At 48.5% G+C, this 26,188-nt stretch overlaps 1 protein-coding gene across 4 annotated transcripts in view; it reads left to right on the forward strand.

Annotated features, from left to right (window-relative positions):
• AASDHPPT (aminoadipate-semialdehyde dehydrogenase-phosphopantetheinyl transferase) overlaps positions 1-26,188 on the forward strand; it is a 128,005-nt gene that overhangs the window by 8,460 nt on the left and 93,357 nt on the right. Inside the window, exon 1 of one of the 4 annotated variants that reach the window (XM_063951567.1) lies at positions 3,226-3,589. The exons of 1 other annotated variant lie outside the window; for it this stretch is intronic. In XM_063951567.1, coding sequence (XP_063807637.1) covers positions 3,419-3,589 — 171 coding nt within the window. In that variant the 5' untranslated portion in view covers positions 3,226-3,418. Of the gene's footprint in view, positions 1-3,225; positions 3,590-26,188 lie in introns of those variants that run through there. 2 more of the 4 variants (XM_063951565.1, XM_063951566.1) reach the window with 2 other exon arrangements.

Consider the following 26,188-nt stretch of genomic DNA (forward strand, 5'->3'; position numbering starts at 1 on the left):
GAAATATGCCCCAGATGAGCCAACCTGGTTGCCCATTGCCAGAGGAGATAGCCAGGAAGTTGACATGTATGCGGTAACCCCTTCATCCACTTGGGGAACAATTAATTCTTGCAGGAATCATCTGAAAACTGCTGTTTTTGGGAAAGATTTCCCACAAATAAATAAACCATTAATAAATAATAATAATAATAATAATAAACTTTAATTAATAATAATAACATTAAGCCATTTTTCAACATACTTAAAGCCCCAAAGAACTGTACAAGAAAGGTCCTGTTCAGTAGCGCTAAGGGGGTCATTCCGAGTTGATCGCTCGCTAGCTAGTTTTAGCAGCCATGCAAACGCTATGCCGCCGCCCACTGGGGAGTGTATTGTAGCTTAGCAGAAGTTCGAACACTTGTGCAGCCGAGCTCTGCAAAAACAGTTTGTGCAGTTTCAGAGTAGCTCTGAACCTAATCAGCGCTTGCGATCACTTCAGCCTATTCGTGTCCGGATTTGACGTCGTACACCCGCCCAGTGAACGCCCAGCCACGCCTGCGTTTTTTCAGACACGCCTGCGTTTTTGCAAACACTCCCTGAAAACGGACAGTTGACACCCAGTAACGCCCCCTTCCTGTCAATCTTCTTGCGGCCGTCAGTGTGAAGGAAAACTTTGCTAGAACCTGAGTACAAGCACAAAGGGCTTTGTACCCATACGGCGCGCGTGTGCATTGGAGTTTTTTCACCTGGTCGCTGCGCTGCGAAAATCGTCAGCGAGCGATCAACTCGGAATGACCCCCTATAAGTGATGCAGTGAGTATGTACACCAGGCATTCCCAACCTCAGTCCTCAAGACACACTAATAACCCTTTCACATCGCACAAATAACCCGGTATCGACACGGCAATATGCCGTGTCGAAACGGGTCAGTGTGCGATGTGAAAGCTCCTTTGCTGAATTAGCGGGTCGCCTGACCCGGTAATTCGACCCGGTAAAAAAGAAGGGTTATTACCGGGTTGAATACCGGGTCTGGTGCAGTGTGAATGGGAGCCGTTCCGATGCAACACGGCTCCCATTCACAGCATAGGGAGAGGCGGCGCAGGAGATGAGCTCATCTCACAGCGCCGCCTCCACCCCCGCCCCTGCTGCTGCTGCGCCCCCCGCTGCTATGGCAACCGACCCGGTATCTTGCCGGGTCGGAAAGCCAGCAAAGGAGCGCAAATGCCGGATCCCACCCGGTAAGGACACGTTTCTCTTACCGGGTGGGATCCGGCATTTGCGATCTGAAAGCAGCATAACAGTCCAGGTTTTAGTGATATCCAGGCTTCAGCACAGATGGTTAAATCAATATAACTAAGGTACTAATTAAAAGTCGCCTGTGCTCAAGCATGGATATCACTAAAACCTGGACTGTTAAAGTGCCTAGAGGACCGAAGTTGGGAATTCCTGATGTACACCTTTCCACACTTTTAATACAATTATCTCTGCTGCTCCAGAGAATAGATCAGAGAGACAGAGAAAGGGGGGTATTCAATTAGCTGCGATAACGGACTTTTCCCGTGAATCGTGATTACAGCCTATTCAATTATTCGTGAAAATTTATCGGTGATCATTTTTTTGCAAATTTCACCTCACCTACTCTGAGCAGGTGAAAAGTTGGGAAATATCCCTATTTTAAGGTAGCGATGTTTGGAGATGGTACAGAACCCCTGGGACACCCCCTTTAATGACTAATTAGGCACGTTGAAGTTTTTAATTATTTTTTAGTTGGGCAGTAATGATGTCATTTTTGGGGTGAAAAAATACAATGTGATGGAAATAGGGGTTCAAGGTATGGGACAGGTATATTGTGGTGCTTTATGAGCGGGACAGGTGTTTTTAGGCTTGCAGGTGGGAGTAATCGGTCTGTTTCCACTTTTTTTTAAAGTACCCTAAAATGACCCAAATATATACTTATACCCATTTCATGTACCCCAAATTTAATGAGAGCATTTATTTTGCACTAAAAAATTGTTTTCTATTATTTTTTTTGCATTTAAAAAAAAAATGCATATAGCAGTCATTTCACAAAATGTAAGTCCCCAAAAACTCTTTAATGTGATCTCTAATACACTTCTCTTTTATTATATTATGTTAGTTTAGCATTTTTTGTGGTACAGGCTGATTACCCCATTTTCACCTACACTTTTCACTGCAAGAATTTTCATGTGAAACCAGTTTGGAATTCAATAGGTTGAAAAACGGGAGTGCGCATACTCGCAAAAGGCGTTTTCGCAGCAATTTTCGGCCAACCGAAAATTAGCGGCTAATTGAATACCCCCCAAAGAAAGAGAGTGCGAATTAAATCGTGCTGTGGTTCCCAAACTTGGTCCTCAAGGCACCCTAACAGTCCAGGTTTAAAGCTGTCAATGGTTGAGCACAGATGATTAAATCAAATAGACTAAGGTACTAATTAAAAGTCACCTATGTTCAAGTAGGGATATCCTTTAAACCTGGATTGTTAAGGCCCATACACACTGGGCGATTTTGAGCTGAAAGCACCTCAATTTTGGTGTGTTGAGCTGCTTTCAGCTCAAAGCCTCCCAGTGTGTATGGCCAAACGATGAGCGCTGATGCGCGCGCCCGCTTCATCGCTGGAGGCCGCTGTTCATCTACTGGTATTACCAGTAGATGAACGGCGGGGTGAGCGGCTTTGCATAGTGTCCTGCTATGGAAAGCCGCTCACCCCCACTGACATCGCTGAGCAGGGGGGGAAAGCGCTCAGTGTGTATGCACTGAGCGCTTTTCAGCCCAGCGATGTCAGCGATCATCGCTATGCATACATGCTGGGCAAAGACTGTGTATGTACCTTTAGGATGCCTTGAGGACCGATTTTAGGAACCTCTGAAATAGTTAGTTAATATTTGAAAATTAAAGTTTGTATAACATACCCTCCAACATTTTACACATAAAAATAGGTACAACTTTTAATGGAAGTTTGGAGAGCCAAAAATCGGTACAGACCATAAAAAAAGGTACTGTACCTATTAAAAAGGTACAGTTGGAGGTTATGGTATAATTCTTTAGTAATGTGCCCCTTCTGTTACTGCATTACTAGACAAACGTTTAAATAAAGCTGGGTGAAATAAAAAATAAAAAACTCGTGAGACTGCACACAGCTGCAAAATAGTGGATTTTTTTTTTTTTTAGTTTGAAGAACAGTGAGCTCCGAGAAAATGGCCGCCGGCCGTACAGTATAGATTTTGTGTACTGAAGCCTCCCTATTAAAAGAAAAAGCCACGACAAATTCTTTTCCTTAACATTAGCAAACTGCTTCCTGTGGAAATATAGATTAATCGGTGTATTTAGTCGCCGGCGGAGGGTGATTGAATGAGAAGTGATCGGCCGCCATGATTGGTGTGATTGGAGAGGGATGGCCGCCGTGTAGTATAGTACCTAAATGCCGCCTCTGTGGGGACGTCTGACTATGGAGAGGGCCAGGTGGGCATTTCCCTGCGGCCGCTGGTGCCCTGGCCGTGCTGAGTGGCTGCTGTGTGCCCGGTGTGTGCAGCCCGAGGAGAAGCAGCGCATTGGCCAGTTCATGTTCACCCGCGATGCCAAGGCTGCTATGGTACAGTCACTCACAGCATATGCATACTGCCTTCATCCAGCCCATAACATACATGCTATAGTACAGTCACAGCACATAACATACATGCTATAGTACAGTCACAGCACATAACATACATGCTATAGTACAGTCACACCACGTAACATACATGCTATAGTACAGTCACAGCACATAACAACATAACATACATGCTGTAGTACAGTCACACAACATAACATACATGCTATGGTACAGCCACATCGCATAACATACATGCTATAGTACAGTCACAGTGTGTGCATGCTGCCTTCATCCAGCTCATAACATACATGCTATAGTACAGTCACACCACATAACATACATGCTATGGTACAGCCACAGCACATAACATACATGCTATAGTACAGTCACAGTGTGTGCATGCTGCCTTCATCCAGCTCATAACATACATGCTATGGTACAGTCACAGCACATAACATACATGCTATGGTACAGTCACAGCACATAACATACATGCTATAGTACAGTCACAGCACATAACATAACATACATGCTATAGTACAGTCACAGCACATAGCATACATGCTGTAGTACAGTCACACCACGTAACATACATGCTATAGTACAGTCACACCACTTAACATACATGCTATAGTACAGTCACACCACTTAACATACATGCTATAGTACAGTCACACCACATAACATACATGCTGTAGTACAGTCACAGCACATAACATACATGCTATAATACAGTCACACCACATAACATACATGCTATAGTACAGTCACACCACGTAACATACATGCTATAGTACAGTCACACCACGTAACATACATGCTATAGTACAGTCACAGCACATAACATACATGCTATAGTACAGTCACACAACATAACATACATGCTATGGTACAGCCACATCGCATAACATACATGCTATAGTACAGTCACAGTGTGTGCATGCTGCCTTCATCCAGCTCATAACATACATGCTATAGTACAGTCACACCACATAACATACATGCTATGGTACAGCCACAGCACATAACATACATGCTATAGTACAGTCACAGTGTGTGCATGCTGCCTTCATCCAGCTCATAACATACATGCTATGGTACAGTCACAGCACATAACATACATGCTATGGTACAGTCACAGCACATAACATACATGCTATAGTACAGTCACAGCACATAACATACATGCTATGGTACAGTCACAGCACATAACATACATGCTATAGTACAGTCACAGCACATAACATACATGCTATGGTACAATCACAGCACATAACATACATGCTGTAGTACAGTCACACCACGTAACATACATGCTATAGTACAGTCACAGCACATAACATGCATGCTATAGTACAGTCACAGCACATAAGATACATGCTATAGTACAGTCACAGCACATAACATACATGCTATAGTACAGTCACACCACATAACATACATGCTATGGTACAGTCACAGCACATAACATACACGCTATAGTACAGTCACAGCATAGGCATACTGCCTTCATCCAGCCCATAACATACATGCTATGGTAGTTACAGTACATGTGTGCTGCCTTCATCTGGCACATAACATACATGCTATGTTACAGTACATAAAATGCTGTTGTACAGTTACTGTACATGCATGCTGCCTTCATACAGCAACTGACATACATGCTATGGTACAGTCACAACACATAACATACATACATAACGTACAGTTAAGGTACATGCATTCTGCCTTCATGCGGCACATAACATACATGCTGTGGTACAGTCACAGCACATAACATACGTGCCATGGTACAGTCACGGCTCATGTATGCTACCTTCATCTGGCACATAACATACATGCTATGTTACAGTACATAAAATGCTGTTGTACAGTTACAGTACATGCATGCTGCCTTCATACAGCAACTGACATACATGCTTATGGTACAGTCACAACACATAACATACATAATGTACAGTTAAGGTACATGCACGCTGCCTTCATGCGGCACATAACATACATGCTATGGTACAGTCACAGCACATAACATACGTGCCATGGTACAGTCACAGCTCATGTATGCTACCTTCATCTGGCACATAACATACATGCCATGGTACAGTCACGACGCATACATGCTGCCTTCATCCAGCACAAGACATACATTACATGCTATGGTACAGTCATAGCACATAACTTTCATGCTGTGGTACAGTTACAGTACATGCATGCTGCCTTCATTCAGGACATAACATATGTTCCATATAACACTAATATTGTAGCATTTCACATTCCGTTCTTGTACAGTTTTTGGAAACAAAATATATATAATGAATGAGTATGATATGTGTGCTTCCAACCAGGCCATTGATCTATTAAAATTATTTTCTCTGACGTCCTAGTGGATGCTGGGACTCCGTAAGGACCATGGGGAATAGCGGCTCCGCAGGAGACAGGGCACAAGAATAAAAGCTTTAGGATCAGGTGGTGTGCACTGGCTCCTCCCCCTATGACCCTCCTCCAAGCCTCAGTTAGATTTTTTGTGCCCGAACGAGAAGGGTGCAGGCTAGGTGGCTCTCCTGAGCTGCTTAGAATAAAAGTTTAATTTAGTTTTTTTTATTTTCAGTGAGTCCTGCTGGCAACAGGCTCACTGCATCGTGGGACTAAGGGGAGAAGAAGCGAACTCACCTGCGTGCAGAGTGGATTGGGCTTCTTAGGCTACTGGACATTAGCTCCAGAGGGACGATCACAGGTACAGCCTGGATGGGTCACCGGAGCCGCGCCGCCGTCCCCCTTACAGAGCCAGAAGAGACGAAGAGGTCCGGTGAAATCGGCGGCAGAAGACAATCCTGTCTTCAGACTAAGGTAGCGCACAGCACCGCAGCTGTGCGCCATTGCTCTCAGCACACTTCACACTCCGGTCACTGAGGGTGCAGGGCGCTGGGGGGGGAGCGCCCTGAGACGCAATATAAATGATAATACCTTAGGTGGCAAAAGAATACATCACATATAGCTCCTGGGCTATATGGATGTATTTTAACCCCTGCCATTTTTACACAAAAGAGCGGGAGATAAGGACGTCGTGAAGGGGCGGAGCCTATCTCCTCAGCACACAAGCGCCATTTTCCCTCACAGTTCCGCTGGAAGGACGGCTCCCTGACTCTCCCCTGCAGTCCTGCTTCAGAATCAGGGTAAAAAAGAGAAGGGGGGGCACTATTGGCAGCAAATGACAATATAAACAGCAGCTATAAGGGAATAACACTTATATAAGGTTATCCCTATATATATATATATATAGCGCTGGGTGTGTGCTGGCAGACTCTCCCTCTGTCTCTCCAAAGGGCTCGTGGGGTCCTGTCCTCTATCAGAGCATTCCCGGTGTGTGTGCTGTGTGTCGGTACGTGTGTGTCGACATGTATGAGGAGGAAAATGATGTGGAGGCGGAGCAATTGCCTGCGTTAGTGATGTCACCCCCTAGGGCAGGCCTGGCCAACCTGTGGCTCTCCAGATGTTGTGAAACTACACATCCCAGCATGCCCTGCCACAGTTTTACCATTCCTTAATAGCAAAACTGTGGCAAAGCATGATGGGACTTGTAGTTTTACAACAGCTGGAGAGCCACAGGTTGGCCAGGCCTGCCCTAGGGAGTCGACACCTGACTGGATGATCGTATTTAAACAATTAAGTGATAATGTCAGCACTTTGCAAAAAACTGTTGACGACATGAGACAGCCGGCAAATCAATTAGTGCCTGTCCAGGCGTCTCAGACACCGTCAGGGGCCCTAAAACGCCCGTTACCTCAGTGGGTCGACACAGACCCAGACACAGATACTGAGTCTAGTGTCGACGGTGATGAGTCGAACGTAATGTCCAGTAGGGCCACACGTTACATGATCACGGCAATGAAGGAGGCATTGCACATTTCTGACACTACAAATACCACTAAGAAGGGTATTATGTGGGGGGTGAAAAAACTACCAATAGTTTTTCCTGAGTCAGATGAATTGAATGAGGTGTGTGATAAAGCGTGGGTTTCTCCCGACAAAAAACTGCTAATTTCTAATAAATTATTGGCACTATATCCTTTCTCATCAGAGGTTAGGACACGTTGGGAAACACCCCCTAGGGTAGATAAGGCGCTCACACGTTTATCTAAACAAGTAGCGTTACCGTCTCCTGATACGGCCACCCTCAAAGAACCAGCTGATAGAAGGCTGGAAAATATCTTAAAAAGTATATACACACATACTGGTGTTATACTGCGACCAGCAATCGCTTCAGCCTGGATGTGCAGTGCTGGAGTCGCGTGGTCGGATTCCCTGACTGAAAATATTGATACCCTGGATAGGGACAATATATTGTTAACTAGAGAGCATTTGAAGGATGCATTACTATATATGCGTGATGCACAGAGGGATATTTGCACCCTGGCATCAAGAGTAAGTGCTATGTCCATCTCTGCCAGAAGAACGTTATGGACGCGTCAGTGGTCAGGGGATGCGGATTCCAAACGACATATGGAAGTATTGCCGTATAAAGGGGAGGAGTTATTTGGGGCTGGTCTTTCGGACCTGGTGGCCACGGCAACGGCTGGAAAGTCCACCTTCTTACCCCAGGTCACTTCACATCAGCAGAAAAAGACACCGTCTTTTCAAACTCAGTCCTTTCGTTCCCATAAATACAAGCGAGCAAAAGGCCACTCTTTTCTGCCCCGGGGCAGAGGAAGGGGAAAAAGACTGCACCATGCAGCCGCTTCCCAGGAGCAGAAGCCTTCCCCTGCTTCTGCCAAGTCTTCAGCATGACGCTGGGGCTTTACAAGCAGACTCAGACTTGGTGGGGGCCCGTCTCAAGAATTTCAACGCGCAGTGGGCTCACTCGCAAGTGGATCCCTGGATTCTACAGGTAGTATCGCAGGGGTACAAACTGGAATTCGAGGCGTTTCCCCCTCGCCGGTTCCTGAAGTCTGCTCTGCCAAAGTCTCCCTCCGACAGGGAGGCAGTTCTGGAAGCCATTCACAAGCTGTATTCCCAGCAGGTGATAATCAAGGTACCCCTCCTACAACAGGGAAAGGGGTATTATTCCACGCTGTTTGTGGTACCGAAGCCGGACGGCTCGGTGAGACCAATTTTAAATCTGAAATCCTTGAACACTTACATAAAAAGGTTCAAATTCAAGATGGAGTCACTCAGAGCGGTGATAGCGAACCTGGAAGAAGGGGACTATATGGTGTCTCTGGACATCAAAGATGCTTATCTCCACGTCCCAATCTACCCTTCTCATCAAGGGTATCTCAGGTTTGTAGTACAAGACTGTCATTATCAGTTTCAGACGCTGCCGTTTGGGTTGTCCACGGCACCTCGGGTCTTTACCAAGGTAATGGCCGAAATGATGATTCTTCTTCGAAGAAAAGGCATCTTAATTATCCCTTACTTGGACGATCTCCTGATAAGGGCAAGGTCCAAGGAACAGTTAGAAGTCGGAGTAGCACTATCTCAGGTAGTGTTACGTCAGCACGGGTGGATCCTAAATATTCCAAAATCGCAGCTGATTCCAACGACACGTCTTCTGTTCCTAGGAATGATTCTGGACACAGTCCAGAAGAAGGTGTTTCTCCCGGAGGAGAAGGCCAAGGAGTTATCCGAGCTAGTCAGGAACCTCCTAAAACCAGGCCAGGTGTCAGTGCATCAGTGCACGAGGGTCCTGGGAAAAATGGTGGCTTCTTACGAAGCAATTCCATTCGGAAGATTCCATGCAAGAACGTTTCAGTGGGATCTACTGGACAAATGGTCCGGATCGCATCTTCAGATGCATCAGCGGATAACCCTGTCACCAAGGACAAGGGTGTCCCTCCTGTGGTGGTTGCAGAGTGCTCATCTTCTAGAGGGCCGCAGATTCGGCATTCAGGATTGGATCCTGGTGACCACGGATGCAAGCCTGAGAGGCTGGGGAGCAGTCACACAGGGAAGAAACTTCCAGGGCTTGTGGTCAAGCATGGAAACATCTCTTTATATAAACATTCTGGAACTACGGGCCATTTACAATGCCCTAAGTCAAGCGAAACCCCTGCTTCAGGGTCAGGCGGTATTGATCCAATCGGACAACATCACGTCAGTCGCCCACGTAAACAGACAGGGCGGCACGAGAAGCAGGAGGGCAATGGCAGAAGCTGCAAGGATTCTTCGCTGGGCGGAAAATCATGTGATAGCACTGTCAGCAGTGTTCATTCCGGGAGTGGACAACTGGGAAGCAGACTTCCTCAGCAGACACGACCTTCACCCGGGGGAGTGGGGACTTCATCCAGAAGTCTTCCACATGATCGTGAACCGTTGGGAAAAACCAAAGGTGGACATGATGGCGTCCCGTCTAAACAAAAAACTAGACAGATATTGCGCCAGGTCAAGGGACCCTCAGGCAATAGCGGTGGACGCTCTGGTAACACCGTGGGTGTACCAGTCAGTGTATGTGTTCCCTCCTCTGCCTCTCATACCAAAAGTACTGAGAATCATAAGAAGGAGAGGAGTAAGAACTATACTCGTGGTTCCGGATTGGCCGAGAAGGACTTGGTATCCGGAACTTCAGGAGATGCTCACGGACGAACCATGGCCTCTACCTCTAAGAAAGGACCTGCTCCAGCAGGGGCCTTGTCTGTTCCAAGACTTACCGCGTTTGCGTTTGACGGCATGGCGGTTGAACGCCGGATCCTGAAGGAAAAAGGCATTCCAGATGAAGTCATCCCTACCCTGGTCAAGGCCAGGAAGGATGTAACCGCAAAACATTATCACCGCATTTGGCGAAAATATGTTGCGTGGTGTGAGGCCAGGAAGGCCCCTACAGAGGAATTTCAACTGGGTCGTTTCCTCCATTTCCTGCAAACAGGACTGTCCATGGGCCTAAAATTAGGGTCCATTAAGGTTCAAATTTCGGCCCTGTCGATTTTCTTCCAAAAAGAACTGGCTTCAGTACCTGAAGTTCAGACATTTGTAAAAGGGGTACTGCATATACAGCCTCCTTTTGTGCCCCCAGTGGCACCTTGGGATCTCAATGTTGTGTTGAGTTTCCTAAAGTCACATTGGTTTGAACCACTCACCACTGTGGATTTAAAATATCTCACATGGAAGGTGACGATGCTGTTAGCCCTGGCTTCAGCCAGGCGTGTGTCAGAATTGGCGGCTTTATCATATAAAAGCCCTTACTTAATATTTCATTCTGACAGGGCAGAATTGAGGACTCGTCCTCAATTTCTACCTAAGGTGGTTTCTGCATTTCACATGAACCAACCTATTGTGGTACCTGCGGCTACTAAGGACTTGGAGGACTCCAAGTTGCTTGACGTGGTCAGGGCCCTGAGAATATATGTTTCCAGGACGGCTGGAGTCAGAAAATCTGACTCGCTGTTTATCCTGTATGCACCCAACAAATTGGGTGCTCCTGCTTCTAAGCAGACGATTGCTCGTTGGATTTGTAGTACAATTCAGCTTGCACATTCAGTGGCAGGCCTGCCACAGCCAAAATCGGTAAAAGCCCATTCCACAAGGAAAGTGGGTTCATCTTGGGCGGCTGCCCGAGGGGTCTCGGCTTTACAACTTTGCTGAGCAGCTACTTGGTCAGGGGCAAACACGTTTGCTAAATTCTACAAATTAGATACCCTGGCTGAGGAGGACCTGGAGTTCTCTCATTCGGTGCTGCAGAGTCATCCGCACTCTCCCGCCCGTTTGGGAGCTTTGGTATAATCCCCATGGTCCTTACGGAGTCCCAGCATCCACTAGGACGTCAGAGAAAATAAGATTTTACTTACCGATAAATCTATTTCTCGTAGTCCGTAGTGGATGCTGGGCGCCCATCCCAAGTGCGGATTGTCTGCAATACTTGTATATAGTTATTGTTACAAAAATTCGGGTTATTATTGTTGGGAGCCATCTTTTCAGAGGCTCTTTTTCGTTCTATCATACTGTTCACTGGGTTCAGATCACGAGTTGTACGGTGTGATTGGTGTGGCTGGTATGAGTCTTACCCGGGATTCAATATCCTTCCTTATTATGTACGCTCGTCCGGGCACAGTATTCTAACTGAGGCTTGGAGGAGGGTCATAGGGGGAGGAGCCAGTGCACACCACCTGATCCTAAAGCTTTTATTCTTGTGCCCTGTCTCCTGCGGAGCCGCTATTCCCCATGGTCCTTACGGAGTCCCAGCATCCACTACGGACTACGAGAAATAGATTTATCGGTAAGTAAAATCTTATTACAAATGTTTAAGTTTTAATTTATTAATGTTCGTTTTCCTTTTTTTGCATTACAGTATGTCTACAAAATGGAGTTAGTGTCTGTTATACTGTCTGGCTTTATACATCATGATTCAGTACTTAAGGGTCATACAGTGACATTTATTAGGACATTAATCATGAAACTAACCATTTTTCTTTCTTTTTTAATGTGTACTGGAAGCTCTTTTCAGTTCATAAATGTGTATACAATTAGTATGTGCAGCACATTGAGTGTGACTTACTGAGGAAATCCATCCATCAATCATTAACACCCCTCTTATCCTCCTTGTTCATTTACCACCTGTCATTATCATTCTCCATTAATCTCTGAAACTCCACCATAAACACACTAACATTATTACCAACATGAGCTCTATGAACACCCTCTACCTTGATAACATCAATTCAACCTCCCTACTCCAGAGGGAAACCAAATACACCAATACCCCTCTGAGTAATTTCTGCATCAGCCCCACGCTAGCTTCTTGATCAGAGAGGAACTGAGGACCAATGTTAGCGCTGCACACAGGGGGACATGTTTTCGGCCAGTTTGCTGCTAAATTTATACTGTGATTACTTATTTTATATAACCCCACCTGTGTGCATATCTCTGTAATATTTTCTTTTACTATGTTGCATAAAGTCATGGACATTAAGGATTGCCTTATTTTCTTCCCTAGTATGAGGGAGACAAACCTTATAGCAGTTAAAAATGCACATTTAGCCATACGCTCATGCATGCAGCGGATAAAAAAAACTGTATAATGCAGGTGCACACTCTAAGCGCAAAGAACTGTAGTAAGCTTAATGTTTGGAGTGTGCACTTGCATTTTCCCATTTCTGCAGTGGGATACACTGGGTTCCACAGGGATAACATCGGGGGTGTAGAGCAGGATCTTGATCCGAGGCACCAACAGGCTAAAAGCTTTGACTGTTCCCAAGATGCTCAGCGCCGCAGACCCTATAACCCTATAGCCCTGAAAGAGCTTTTTAAAGTGAAGATAGAAGACTTCAAGGGCTGCAGCATAGGCACTCTTAGTGCTAGATGTCATTCTATCATCTCCTGCTACAGCTCCATCACCTCCCCCGGCGGCGGTGTATACTCCCGCGCCCTGGTTGCCGGGTATTTACAGCGGAGGGCTCCGGTTCGGCAGGTCAGGCACACACACTCACTGCAGCTCTCCGGGATCCTGTGGCCGCATCTAGGGAGGAGGTAAGAGGGTCCCCCAGGTGGGCCATTAGGAGGCGGGCCGTGCGTGCGTGCTGGCGTGGACACTGTGTTGGTACAGGGACCCTACTAGACCACCAGGGCAGGAGTACAGGTCGGTTTTACTAAAAACCATTTTACTATGACCCACAGTACCTGGTGGTGAAGTCCAGCAGGGGGATAAGGCTCTGACCTGTAGCCCCTCCCCCAGCCCCAGGGCGCTATTAAGAGTAAATGTTCCCGCGCTGGTGCTGCATCTCTCTCTCCCTCACTCCCTGTCAGCGTTTGGGCACCATCTTCACATGCTGAGCTGATCCTGGGACTGTATGGGCAAAGCCTCCTCTGTAAAGCCGCCTGCATTATCAGCGTCTGTGCATTTTACAGGACACTTAAGTATTCTACAAGTCTGTTGACAGTGTTAGTTAAGAAACAGTGCATTAAGTCAGGGTTATGTAGTACAAGTACCCAGTGATATACATCCAGTCTTTACTGTTCATTGATATATCTATAAGTCTATTTAGCTTTACTTGGTATTACTTAGTATTGCTAGTCCAGTGCAGTTTTATTGTTTGTCATAATTTCTGCAATTTACACGCGACGCTGTGTGTATGCATATAGCTGCTGCGTGATTTCTACTTTGTGTATCTCACTCAGATTGCTATCCCTATATTCTGCACCCTGAGGGGGGCTAAGTGAGTCAGGGTTATTATTTGATATAGGTGTTTCACAGGATATACTTATTTTGTATTTTTCACTGTGATTTTCAGTCACTATACATACTTCCCAACTTTGCCGGAAGGCAAGGAGGGACGTCGGCGCACGCCTGAAACTAGGGGGCGTGGCCTATCAAAAAGGGGGCATGACCTCACGGCAAGTGCCGCGATCCCAAGCCACGCCCCCCATTTTCGTCATTATGGGGGCATGGACAGCGCTGGAGAGCTGCTGGCCATGCCCCCTGTCCCTCTCTGCCGGGGAATAGATGCTGTGCGCATGTGCACAGCGTCTATTCACCGCTGCTCTCCTCAGAGCAGCAAGTGACAGGCAGGGATCTCCCAACTGCCCCCCTACTCACGGGACACTGCGACCCGCGGGTGGGACAGCGGGACAGACCGTGAAAAACGGGACTGTCCCGCCAAAATCGGGACAGTTGGGAGGTATGACTATATACCTCTTGAATCCTCTGTTGTGATATCACACTGTACAGGGGGTTCATGGTAAGGTATTATACTGTTGATATTGTACTGTGTTGCCTGTGGTTTACGCTTTCATATCATGTCAGCTTCAAGGGGCGACGGTTCTGCGGCTGATCTCGCAATGCGCGGTGGTGATGTCATAGACGCATTAGAGGAAAACATAGCAGCGGAGGGTTCAGGTTCCGGGTGGTTCCCTACCCCCCAGTAGGGTTGTAGCAACGGGGGTACATAATGACCCACCTTGGGCTACTTTCTCTACTTACTAAATACGCTGGTAACTAGACTTACGCCCCCTATGGGACCTCACGTGCCTGTACAGCCACATATTGTCCCTGCGGTTGATCCGCCATGGGCAAATGTCCTGTCCACTCAGTTACAGCAATTGAATCACTCACTGAACAAACAAGCCTAATAACCCTTGCCCGCCTAAGACCAAGGGATCCTCTAAGTGGGCCATTACTTCCTCACAATCCACTCATGTTTCAGACACTTCGTCTGATGAGGATGGCGTGTATACTGACCCCTCAGACACTGATCCAGATGCTTCTGATGGGGAATCTGTTTCACAGGTGGATGTTCCTGACCTGTTAGAGGCTATCAGGCTGATTCTTCAAATTGATGATGACCCAGAACCTGTTGTTACCTCTAAGAAACCGATAGATTTAAATGTCAAAAGGTTACTAAACAAGTTTTACTGTACCTCATTCTGACCACTTAGTTGACATATACGTCAGGAATCCTGGGAAAATCCAGGAAATAACTTCACACCTCACAAGAAGATGCTGGCTCGCTATCCTCTCGCTGCAGAGTTAAGTAAAAACTGGGAAACGCCACCGCCGGTGGATTCGCAAGTGGCTCGGCTGGTGGTGTCCTCTGCTCTGCCGGTAACTACCGTCACCTCTGTGAAAGAACCGACGGATAAGCGTGTGGAGGTTTGCTTAAAAGCTATTTATACCTTTTTTCTGATAATGCTAGACAATGTCTTGCGTATATTGTCACATCCTCTCTATCACTGACCTGGTTTGGGAGTGTTGTGGACTCGGGGCTTCTTCCGATGACCGGGAAGAGGAACCGCCACTGGGTCGTAGTAGAGATGGCCGGATGTAGGTCTTCCTCATGCAGAACTAAGACGGCAGGCGGGAGGCCCAGAGGAATTCTTGTAGGTCTCCTGTAAGACAAGACTTGTAGAAATAATGAAGGCTGGGGTACTGAGATATTGGAGACACTGTGGTATTGAAGGCACTGAGGTACTGGGAGTACAGGGAGTGCTGGGAGACCCTTGGAGGCACGGAGGTGTTTGGAGGCACGGAGGTGCTTGGAGGCACGGAGGTGTTTGGAGACACCGAGGTGTTTGGAGGGACGAGGTGCTTGGAGGCACGAGGTGCTTGGAGACACGGAGGTAACTGGAGGCACGGAGGTGCTTTGAGGCGCGGAGGTGCTTGGAGGCACGGGGTGCTTGGAGGCACGAGGTGCTTGGAGGCACGGAGGTGCTTGGAGGCACGGAGGTAACTGGAGGCACGGAGGTAACTGGAGGCACGGAGGTAACTGGAGGCACGGAGGTGCTTGAGGCGCGGAGGTGCTTGGAGGCACGAGGTGCTTGGAGGCACGAGGTGCTTGGAGGCACGGAGGTGCTTGGAGGCACGGAGGTGCTTGGAGGCACGAGGTGCTTGGAGACACGGAGGTAACTGGAGGCACGGAGGTGCTTGTAGGCACAGGATGCTTGGAAGCACAGGTTGCTTGTAGGCACAGGATGCTTGGAAGCACAGGTTGCTTGTAGGCACAGGATGCTTGGAAGCACAGGATGCTTGCAGGGACAGGATGCTTGGAAGCACAGGATGCTTGCAGGGACGAGGGAGCTCTGGATCATAGCTTCCACAGGAGAAACGAAGATACTCAGGCATCGGATCTCTGCCTGGTATCTGATTTTAAATTCCCCGCCCTAGCCTGATTGGCGGAGCAGGCAGGTGACGTCAGACCTGCTCCGCCTCCTTGCCCTTGCTTGTGATGGCGGCGCCCTTGCTTCCGGGAAGCCGCCGGAGAGCAGCGCCGACCCGCCGCTGAAGCCGGAGACTGACAGGGGAAGAGAGGCGCCGGGCAGACCAGGCCACCCGCAGGGACAAGCGCGGTCGCCGCTGCCCGAGGTTCGTGACAGTACCCCCTCCTCCAGGAGTGGCCCCTGGACACTTCCCGGGCTTAGTCGGATGTCTGGAGTGGAAGATCCGAATCAGACGAGGAGCCGTTACTTCAGTAGCCCCAATCCAACTTCTCTCCTCAGGTCCATAACCCTTCCAGTCCACCAAGTACTGTAATTTTTTATGAAGATAACGAGAGTCCAGAATAGCTTTGATTTCAAACTCCGCTCCAGCTTCTGCCACTACGGACGTTGGCCTTGGGAGTGCTGAGTGGAATCGATTCAGTATGAGGGGACGGAGTAGAGAAACATGGAAGGCGTTAGGTATGCGAAGATGGGCAGGCAAACCCAGTTTACAGACCACAGGATTTAAGACTTGTAGCACAGGGTAAGGACCGATGAACCTTGGAGCGAATTTCATGGTGGGCACCTTCAACCGGAGATTCCGTGTGGACAGCCATACCCTGTCCCCAACTTTATATTGAGGTGCGGCTTGCCGTTTCTTATCTGCAAAGAACTTGTACCGAACAGAAACCTGCTTAAGATTAGCATGAACCTTTCTCCAAATTTGTCCAAAGTGTCGTAGAGTGGACGCTACAGCAGGAACCTCTATTATCGGAAGGCTTGGAAATTCCGGAACACGGGGATGGAACCCGTAGTTGACGAAAAATGGTGATTCCCCAGTGGAAGAATGAAACAAATGGTTATGGGCAAACTCCGCCCAAGGCAACAACTCCACCCAGTTGTCCTGTGAAGGAGAGAGATACAACCGAAGAAAAGTCTCTAGATCTTGATTGACTCGTTCCGTTTGTCCATTTGTTTGGGGATGATAAGCCGACGAAAACTTAAGTTTAATGTGTAGAGTTGAACAAAGGGCTTTCCAAAACCTGGCGGTGAACTGTACTCCACGGTCAGAAACAATCTCTTGTGGCAACCCATGCAAACGAAAATGTTCTCGGATAAACAATAGAGCCAGTTTCGGTGCTGTCGGAAGACCAGTCAAGGGCACAAAGTGTGCCATCTTCGAAAAACGGTCAACGATAACCCAAACGGTGTTGCAACCCTTGGAACAGGGCAAGTCAGTGATGAAGTCCATGGAAATGTGAGTCCAGGGTCTCACAGGGATAGGCAGAGGACGAAGTAACCCTGCAGGAGGCAGACGAGGAGATTTATGTTGTGTACATTGGGGACATGAATTAACGCAATCTTGTACATCCTTCCTCATGGTGTTCCACCAGTAAGACCTTTGCAGAAACTTGTACATCTTCTGAGCGCCGGGATGACCGGAAAACTTGGAGTTATGGACCCACCGTAGTATTCCTGGGCGGAATCTAGCTGGTACGGACATTCTTCCAGGAGGAGGAGCTGGAGTAGTTAAAGCAGCAGAGACAGAAACTGGATTCAGAATTAAACCCCGCTCCGGAGGTTCATCCTCGTCTGTGGGAACCTGTGAACGGGAAAGCGCATCTGCTTTAATATTGAGAGTCCCGGCACGGTACTTGATAATGAACGAGAATCGGGAAAAGAAAAGTGCCCATCTCGCCTGGCGAGGATTCAAACATTGTGCGGATTTGATGTACAGTAAATTCTTGTGATCCGTGTAGATGGTAAACACATGTTTAGCCCCTTCTAGAAGATATCTCCATTCTTCCAAGGCAGATTTGATTGCCAAGAGTTCCTGGTCTCCAATAGAGTAATTTCGTTCGGCTGGAGAGAATTTACGAGAGTGGAAGCCACACGGATGTAATTTCTTATCAGAGGAATGCTGGGAGAGGACAGCCCCCACCCCGACTGAAGATGCATCAACTTCTAAGAAGAAGGGTTCCTCGAAATTTGGTTGTTGGAGAACTGGAGCCGTCGTGAAAGCTAACTTTAAGCGAGAAAAAGCTACAATGGCTTCCGGAGGCCACAAACTAGGATTAGAACCCTTTCTCGTCAGGGCAGTAATGGGTGCAACAATGGTGGAGAAACCTTTAATGAATTTCCTGTAGTAGTTCGCAAAGCCCAGGAACCTTTGTATTGCTTTCAGGGAAAGAGGCTGAGTCCAATCACGAATGGCCGACAACTTTTCCGGATCCATGCGAAGCTCCGTCCCCGAGATGACATAACCGAGGAACGGAATAGATGTTACTTCAAAGGTACATTTGGAAAGCTTGGCGTAGAGATGATTCTCTTGTAAACGGTGTAGCACCTCTTTGACTTGAGTCCTGTGTTCGACAAGATTCTTGGAAAAAATCAGTATGTCGTCCAGATATACCACAACGCTCTGATACAGCATATCACGAAAGATTTCGTTGACGAATCCCTGGAAAACCGCGGGAGCATTACTAAGACCAAACGGCATCACCAAGTATTCGTAATGCCCATCTCGGGTATTAAAGGCAGTCTTCCATTCATCCCCCTCTCGGATGCGTATAAGATTATAAGCTCCTCTCAAGTCGAGTTTTGAAAAAATGCGGGCACCACGAACCCTATCAAATAACTCTGTGATTAGTGGCAAGGGGTATTTATTCTTAATAGTAATGTCGTTTAGGCCGCGGTAGTCGATGCATGGTCTCAACCCCCCGTCCTTTTTCTTCACGAAAAAGAAGCCTGCACCAGCAGGGGAGGAAGAGGGGCGAATGAATCCCTTGAGCATATTGGACTTAATATACTCCGACATGGCTTGAGTCTCGGGAAGAGACAGAGGATATGTGCGACCACGAGGTGGCGTCTTCCCTGGGACAAGGTCAATAGGGCAGTCCCAAGGCCTGTGAGGTGGTAACAGGTCAGCAGCTTGTTCCGAAAATACGTCCTTGTACCCTTGATATGCCTCCGGAATGTGCTCTTCATCCGTTTTGGAGGTAACACGGAGCGGACAAACAGGAGTAAGACAATTAGTGTGACAAAAGGAACTCCAGGACAGAATTTGTGACGACTTCCAATCGATGTGGGGGTTATGACTTTTCAGCCAAGGCATTCCAAGAACCAGATCATGGGGCATTTCTGGGATTACCAAGAGTTCCAAATCTTCCTGATGTAGAGCCCCGACCCGCAGCTTAACTGGCCCCGTGCGCCACATTATGAGACCTTTGGAAATTCTAGTCCCGTTGATAGCCGTCAGTGAAATTGGCCGCTCGATAGGCCGTAACTTTAAACCCAAACTTTGGGCACAGAAGGAAGAAACGAAGTTCCCTGCAGCTCCGGAATCCAATAGGGCTTCACAAGACCTGGAGACTGAATTGGAGACTAGAGTTACTGGAAGCAAGCAGTCCGAAGTTGGAGAAGCTTTTGTCGTAACTCCCAGCTTGACTCCTCCGGAACAAGCTAGGTCTGCCCGTTTCCCGGACGGACTTTACAAGATTTAAGAAAATGATCTGCGGCTCCACAGTAAAGGCAGAGTTTACCCTCACGACGACGCTGTCGTTCTTCCGGAGACAGTCGGGAGCGGTTAATTTGCATGGGCTCATCTGAGCTAGGTGAGGCCACCGGCCTAGGAGTAGGATTCCGGAACCTGGAACGATCCGAACGGTTACGTTCTCTTCCACGCTCCTGCATCCGAAGATCCACCTTGACGCAAAGGGAAATCAAATCTTCTAATGGATCCGGCAGATCTCTAGTAACCAGCTCGTCTTTCAGCCGGTCGGAAAGACCGTTCCAGAAGGCAGCTCTCAGGGCATCATTATTCCAGCGTAGTTCGGAAGCAATGGTCTGGAAATGAACCACGTACTGGCCCACGGAACGGGCGCCCTGCCGAACACGGAGCAAATCGGAAGAAGCAGTGGTCATTCTGCCGGGCTCGTCGAAAATCCTTCGAAAGGACGAGATGAAGTTGGTGTAGTTGGAAACCATGGGATCAGATCGTTCCCATAATGGAGACACCCAATCCAAAGCAGAACCTTCCAACAGAGAAATAATATATGCTACCTTGGACCGGTCTGTAGGAAAGTTGTGTGCAAGTAGCTCGAAATGTACCTCGCACTGGTTCAAGAAACCACGACAATTTTTGGGATTCCCATTATAGCGGGACGGAGTAGGCAACTGAAGGCGTGGAGTGACACCGGCCGATGGTTGAACATTGCTGGCAACGGCAACTGGTGCGACTGCTGGAACAGGAGCCGGAATTACTGAGGCCAGAGACGCCTGAATCTGATCCAGACGCCCGGACAACTGCTGGAGGTACTGCATCACCTGACCTTGTGCTGCTTCCTGACTTTGCACTCGAGAAGCCAGGTTCTGGATGGCACTAGAGTCCGTGTTCCGATCCCCCGAGTCCATGAGGCCTGAGTATACTATCACTGACCTGGTTTGGGAGTGTTGTGGACTCGGGGCTTCTTCCGATGACCGGGAAGAGGAACCGCCACTGGGTCGTAGTAGAGATGGCCGGATGTAGGTCTTCCTCATGCAGAACTAAGACGGCAGGCGGGAGGCCCAGAGGAATTCTTGTAGGTCTCCTGTAAGACAAGACTTGTAGAAATAATGAAGGCTGGGGTACTGAGATATTGGAGACACTGTGGTATTGAAGGCACTGAGGTACTGGGAGTACAGGGAGTGCTGGGAGACCCTTGGAGGCACGGAGGTGTTTGGAGGCACGGAGGTGCTTGGAGGCACGGAGGTGTTTGGAGACACCGAGGTGTTTGGAGGGACGAGGTGCTTGGAGGCACGAGGTGCTTGGAGACACGGAGGTAACTGGAGGCACGGAGGTGCTTTGAGGCGCGGAGGTGCTTGGAGGCACGGGGTGCTTGGAGGCACGAGGTGCTTGGAGGCACGGAGGTGCTTGGAGGCACGGAGGTAACTGGAGGCACGGAGGTAACTGGAGGCACGGAGGTAACTGGAGGCACGGAGGTGCTTGAGGCGCGGAGGTGCTTGGAGGCACGAGGTGCTTGGAGGCACGAGGTGCTTGGAGGCACGGAGGTGCTTGGAGGCACGGAGGTGCTTGGAGGCACGAGGTGCTTGGAGACACGGAGGTAACTGGAGGCACGGAGGTGCTTGTAGGCACAGGATGCTTGGAAGCACAGGTTGCTTGTAGGCACAGGATGCTTGGAAGCACAGGTTGCTTGTAGGCACAGGATGCTTGGAAGCACAGGATGCTTGCAGGGACAGGATGCTTGGAAGCACAGGATGCTTGCAGGGACGAGGGAGCTCTGGATCATAGCTTCCACAGGAGAAACGAAGATACTCAGGCATCGGATCTCTGCCTGGTATCTGATTTTAAATTCCCCGCCCTAGCCTGATTGGCGGAGCAGGCAGGTGACGTCAGACCTGCTCCGCCTCCTTGCCCTTGCTTGTGATGGCGGCGCCCTTGCTTCCGGGAAGCCGCCGGAGAGCAGCGCCGACCCGCCGCTGAAGCCGGAGACTGACAGGGGAAGAGAGGCGCCGGGCAGACCAGGCCACCCGCAGGGACAAGCGCGGTCGCCGCTGCCCGAGGTTCGTGACACTCTCATTACATTAAAGAGGTGGCTTCTGATGCCGGTGTTCTGGCGGCCAAGGCTTCTACTACGTCCATTCTGGCTCGCCGGATTCTCTGGTTATGGTCCTGGTCTGTGGATCTGGACTCTAAGAAAACCCTGGAGGTACTCCCTTTTAAGGGAAACATCCTTTTTGGTGAGTATCTCAACAAGATTGTTACTGACTTAGCTTCAGCTAAGACTGCGTGTCTACCTAGTACTGCTCCTTTGGTCCCGAAGGTTAAGAGTACTTCTTTTCGTTCCTTTCAACCTCCAGGTAAAGCGAAGGATCAGGTGTACCCGAAACAGGCTCGCACTTCCAAAACCACTAAGCCCAAACCTAAACGTGCCTGGGCTGCCCGTCAGCCTGCTTCCAAAGCATGATGGAGCGGGCCTACCCCTGGGGGATCCCAGGGTGGGAGGCCGACTTCTAGGGTTTGCCCAGGTATGGTTGAAGACCACTTCCAACGCCTGGGTAAGGGAAGTCGTCACGGATAAGCCATATCCTTCAAGAATCGTCCCCCTCATCGATTTTGCCTGACAAATGTCCCTGCGGATCAGGTGAAGGCGAAAACTCTTAATTTGGTGGTACAGTCCCTCCTGGACACAGGAGTGGTAGTGCCAGTGCCTAGTGTTTCTAGTCCCGAAACCGAATGGTTCCTCCCAGCCCATTCTCAACCTCAAGTCCTTGAACAAATTTGTGAGGGTCAACAAGTTTCGTGTGGAAACTCTTCGCTCTATTGTTCTGGCTTTGAAGCCCGGGGATTATATGGTCTCCCTGGACATAAGGGATGCTTACCTCCATATTCCTATTGCCATGTCGCATCACAATACCTACGGTTTGCTATTGGCAACCTCCATTATCAATTTCAGGCCTTACCTTTTGGATTGACCACGACTCCGCGAGTATTCACAAAGGTCATGGCAGTAATGACGGCCCTACTCCGCCGTCAGGGTGTCAGGATCCTACCGTATCTGGACAACTTGCTGATCCTGGCGAATTCCCCCAGAAATTCTCCGTCATCTAGATCTGACGGTCCGGTTTCTGCAAGCCCACGGATGGCTCATCAATTAGAAGAAATCTTCCCTGGTCCCTGCTCAGAGCATGGTGAACCTGGGGGCATTGTTGGACACTCACAACCAATGGTTGTTCTTGTCTCAGGAGAAGGTCCTGAACCTTCAGGACAGAATTCAATGCTTCCTCTCTCGCCCGCGAGTGTGAATACACTCGGCGATACAAGTACTAGGCCTCATAGCGATACAAGTACTAGGCCCCAGGGTGATAAGAAAGTTCAAGCTAGAACATGATAGAGTACGCTCAATTTCATTCCCGCTCTCTGCAGAAGCTGATTCTTGCCAAGTGGGATGGCTTGCCTCACCGGAACAGGTCTCACATGCTCTCCTTGTCTCCGGAGGTTCATCGGTCACTGATCTGGTGGCTACAGGACCATCGATTGAGCAGGGGTCGTCACTTCTGGATCTCCAACTGGGTCCAACTGGGTCCTTCTGACGACGGATGTCAGTCTACGGGGTTGGGGCACCGTGTTGGAGCTACACTCTCTTCATGGTCGGTGGACCAGGGAGGAGTCTTTCCTCCTGATAAACATTCTGGAATTGCAGGCGGTGTTCAATGCTCTGAACCTGGCCCAGCATCTCATACAAAACAGGCCTGTTCAATTACAGTCGGACAACGCCACCACAGTGGCGTACATATATCATCAAGGTGGCACTCGAAGCCGCATGGCGATGATGGAAGTGTCAAGGATTCTTCAGTGGGCGGAACGCCATCTGCCAGCCATATCGGCAGTATTCATTCCGGGGGTCCTCAACTGGGAAGCGGACTTCCTCAGTCGTCAGGACGTACACGCCGGAGAGTGGAGCCTCCATCCAGAAGTATTTCACTAGTGGACAAGTGGGGTCTACCAGACGTAGACCTGATGGCATCTTGACACAAACACAAGGTTCCGGTCTTTGGAGCAAGGACAAGGGATCCTCAAGCAGTGTTCGTGGACGCACTGGCAATTCCATGGAACTTCGGCTGCCATACGTGTTCCCTCCGGTGTCACTTCTGCCCAGGGTGATAAGAAAGTTCAAGCAAGAAGGAGGAATTTGACTTCTGATAGCTCCAGCGTGGCCCAGACGGCATTGGTTCTCAGACCTACAGGGTCTCTCGTTAGAGCGTCCTCTTCTTCTTCCGCAATGCCCAGACTTCCTCGTTCAAGGTCCTTGTGTATACCAAGATTTGGCCCGGCTGGCTTTGACGGCGTGGCTCTTGAAGCTTCCGTTTTGAGGGCCAAAGGATTTTCTGAGGAGGTCATTCAAATCATGTTGAAGGCCCATAAGCCGTCTTCGGCTCGGATATATCATAGGGTCTGGAATTCTTACTTTGCTTGGTGTGCATCTAACAATCATGACGCTTACAAGTTTAGTACGGGCAAACTTTTGGCTTTCCTACAACGGGGCCTGGACTTAGGACTTCGTCTGGCCTCCATCAAAGTTCATATTTCTGCCTTGTCGATATGGTTTCAGAGAAAAATTGCGACTCTGCCTGATGTTCATACATTCACTCAGGGTGTGTTACGGATTCAACCTCCCTATGTCCCGCCTGTGGCTCCTTGGGATTTTTCGGTGGTTCTGGAGGCCCTGCAAGAGTCTCCGTTTGAACCTCTTGAATCTGTGGACCTTAAGTGGCTTACTCTTAAGGTCTTGTTTCTGCTGACTATTGCCTCTGCTAGACGGGTTTCAGACTTGGGTGCCTTATCCTGTCGGTCACCCTTTCTGATTTTTCACCGTATCCGGGCGGTTCTTCGGACACGCCCTGGTTATCTACCTAAGGTGGTGTCTTCTTTCCACCTTAACCAAGAGATTGTGGTTTTGGCCTTTTATCTCTCCTGATTTGTCCTCCAGAGAACGGTCTTTGGATGTGGTATGGGCTCTCCGTATCTATGTGAAGAGGACAGCCTCCGTTAGGAAGTCTGAATCTCTCTTTTTTTGTCCTTTTTGGTTTTCACAAACGTGGCTTGCCCGCGAATAAGCAGACCCTGGCCAGATGGATTAGAATGGTGATTGCACAAGCTTATGTACAGGCTGGTTTTCCAGCTCCTGCTACCATAAAAGCCCATTCTACTCAGTCTGTTGGACCTTCTTGGGCGGCCTGCCGTGGTACGACCCTTGAACAATTGTGCAACGCAGCTATGTGGTCCTCAGTGAACACGTTCATAAGGTTCTATGCCTTCGATACTTCCGCCTCCCAGGATGCCTCCTTTGGACGCCGGGTCTTGTGCCCGCTCCAGTGCGTCCCCTCCCATGAGGAACTGCTTTAGGACATCCCCGATGTTATCCCTGTGGAACCCAGTGTACCTCGCTGCAGAAAAGGAGATTTATGGTAAGAACTTACCGTTGTTAAATCTCTTTCTACGAGGGACCCTGACGATATATCGTCTAGTTAAGTGGTTCTCAAACTCGGTCCCCAGGACCCCCAAAAAAGTCATGTTTTCCAGGTCACCTTGAAGGTGCGTAGGTGTATTAATTACTCACGGACACATTTTAAAAGATCCACAGGTGGAGCAAATTATTTCTCTTATGATTCTGTGAGGAGTCCTGGAAAACATGCTGTTTGGGGTCCTGAGGACAGAGTTTGAGAGCCTATGGTCTAATAAGTACCCAGCATTACTTTCAAGCACAGCGGTTTCCTGACTGCTGATTAGTGGTGAAGAATAATGTAGCTGTAATAAGTTATTTAAAGTCTGGAATGCTTATAATAAAAAAAAATGTTGTGCTCAACTATTTGTGCCAAATAGTAGAGTACGTTGTTGCTGTCATGATTTATCAAAGTAGGAATGTGTGCTTCATTAAAATCTAAAGAATAACGTTTTAATTAGGAAAGGAATACGCCTTATCATTTGTTTTCATTTTACACAATGGCGGAAAGTTACATATTGTTGCTAAATCTGGATGTTGGAGGCCAAATTGGCCTGAAATCACCATGTATTGAGTCCAATACGGCCATCTCTACTATAACTGGATTTTAATATCATGGGGGGAATTCAGTTGTTTTTCACTGTGGCTGCCACTAGATGGTGCCCGATGTAGCAATTCAGCTGTTGCCTGTTCCGGCCGTGGGTAGCTGCAGTGGGGATACATTTCAGCTTGCGCCCTAAGCAGTGCTTTAGACGGGTTTAGGTCTATGGGGGGAACAGTTGAAATTCTCAGATCGGGATTTGTGTACAGTCATCTGTCGCACAAACTGAGACCCCCTTTTTATTTAGTCATTTGACCTGCCCTCAGAGCAACTGTATCTGTGCAATTTGGTAATAGACCATATTTTGTCAATAATCAGCTGGGTTGAATGGCAGATTGCTGCTTAGTTAAGCTGATAGCATTCTATGTGGACTGCTTA

Source organism: Pseudophryne corroboree, chromosome 2 (assembly GCF_028390025.1).
Source record: "Pseudophryne corroboree isolate aPseCor3 chromosome 2, aPseCor3.hap2, whole genome shotgun sequence".
NCBI classification, from domain to species: domain Eukaryota; kingdom Metazoa; phylum Chordata; class Amphibia; order Anura; family Myobatrachidae; genus Pseudophryne; species Pseudophryne corroboree.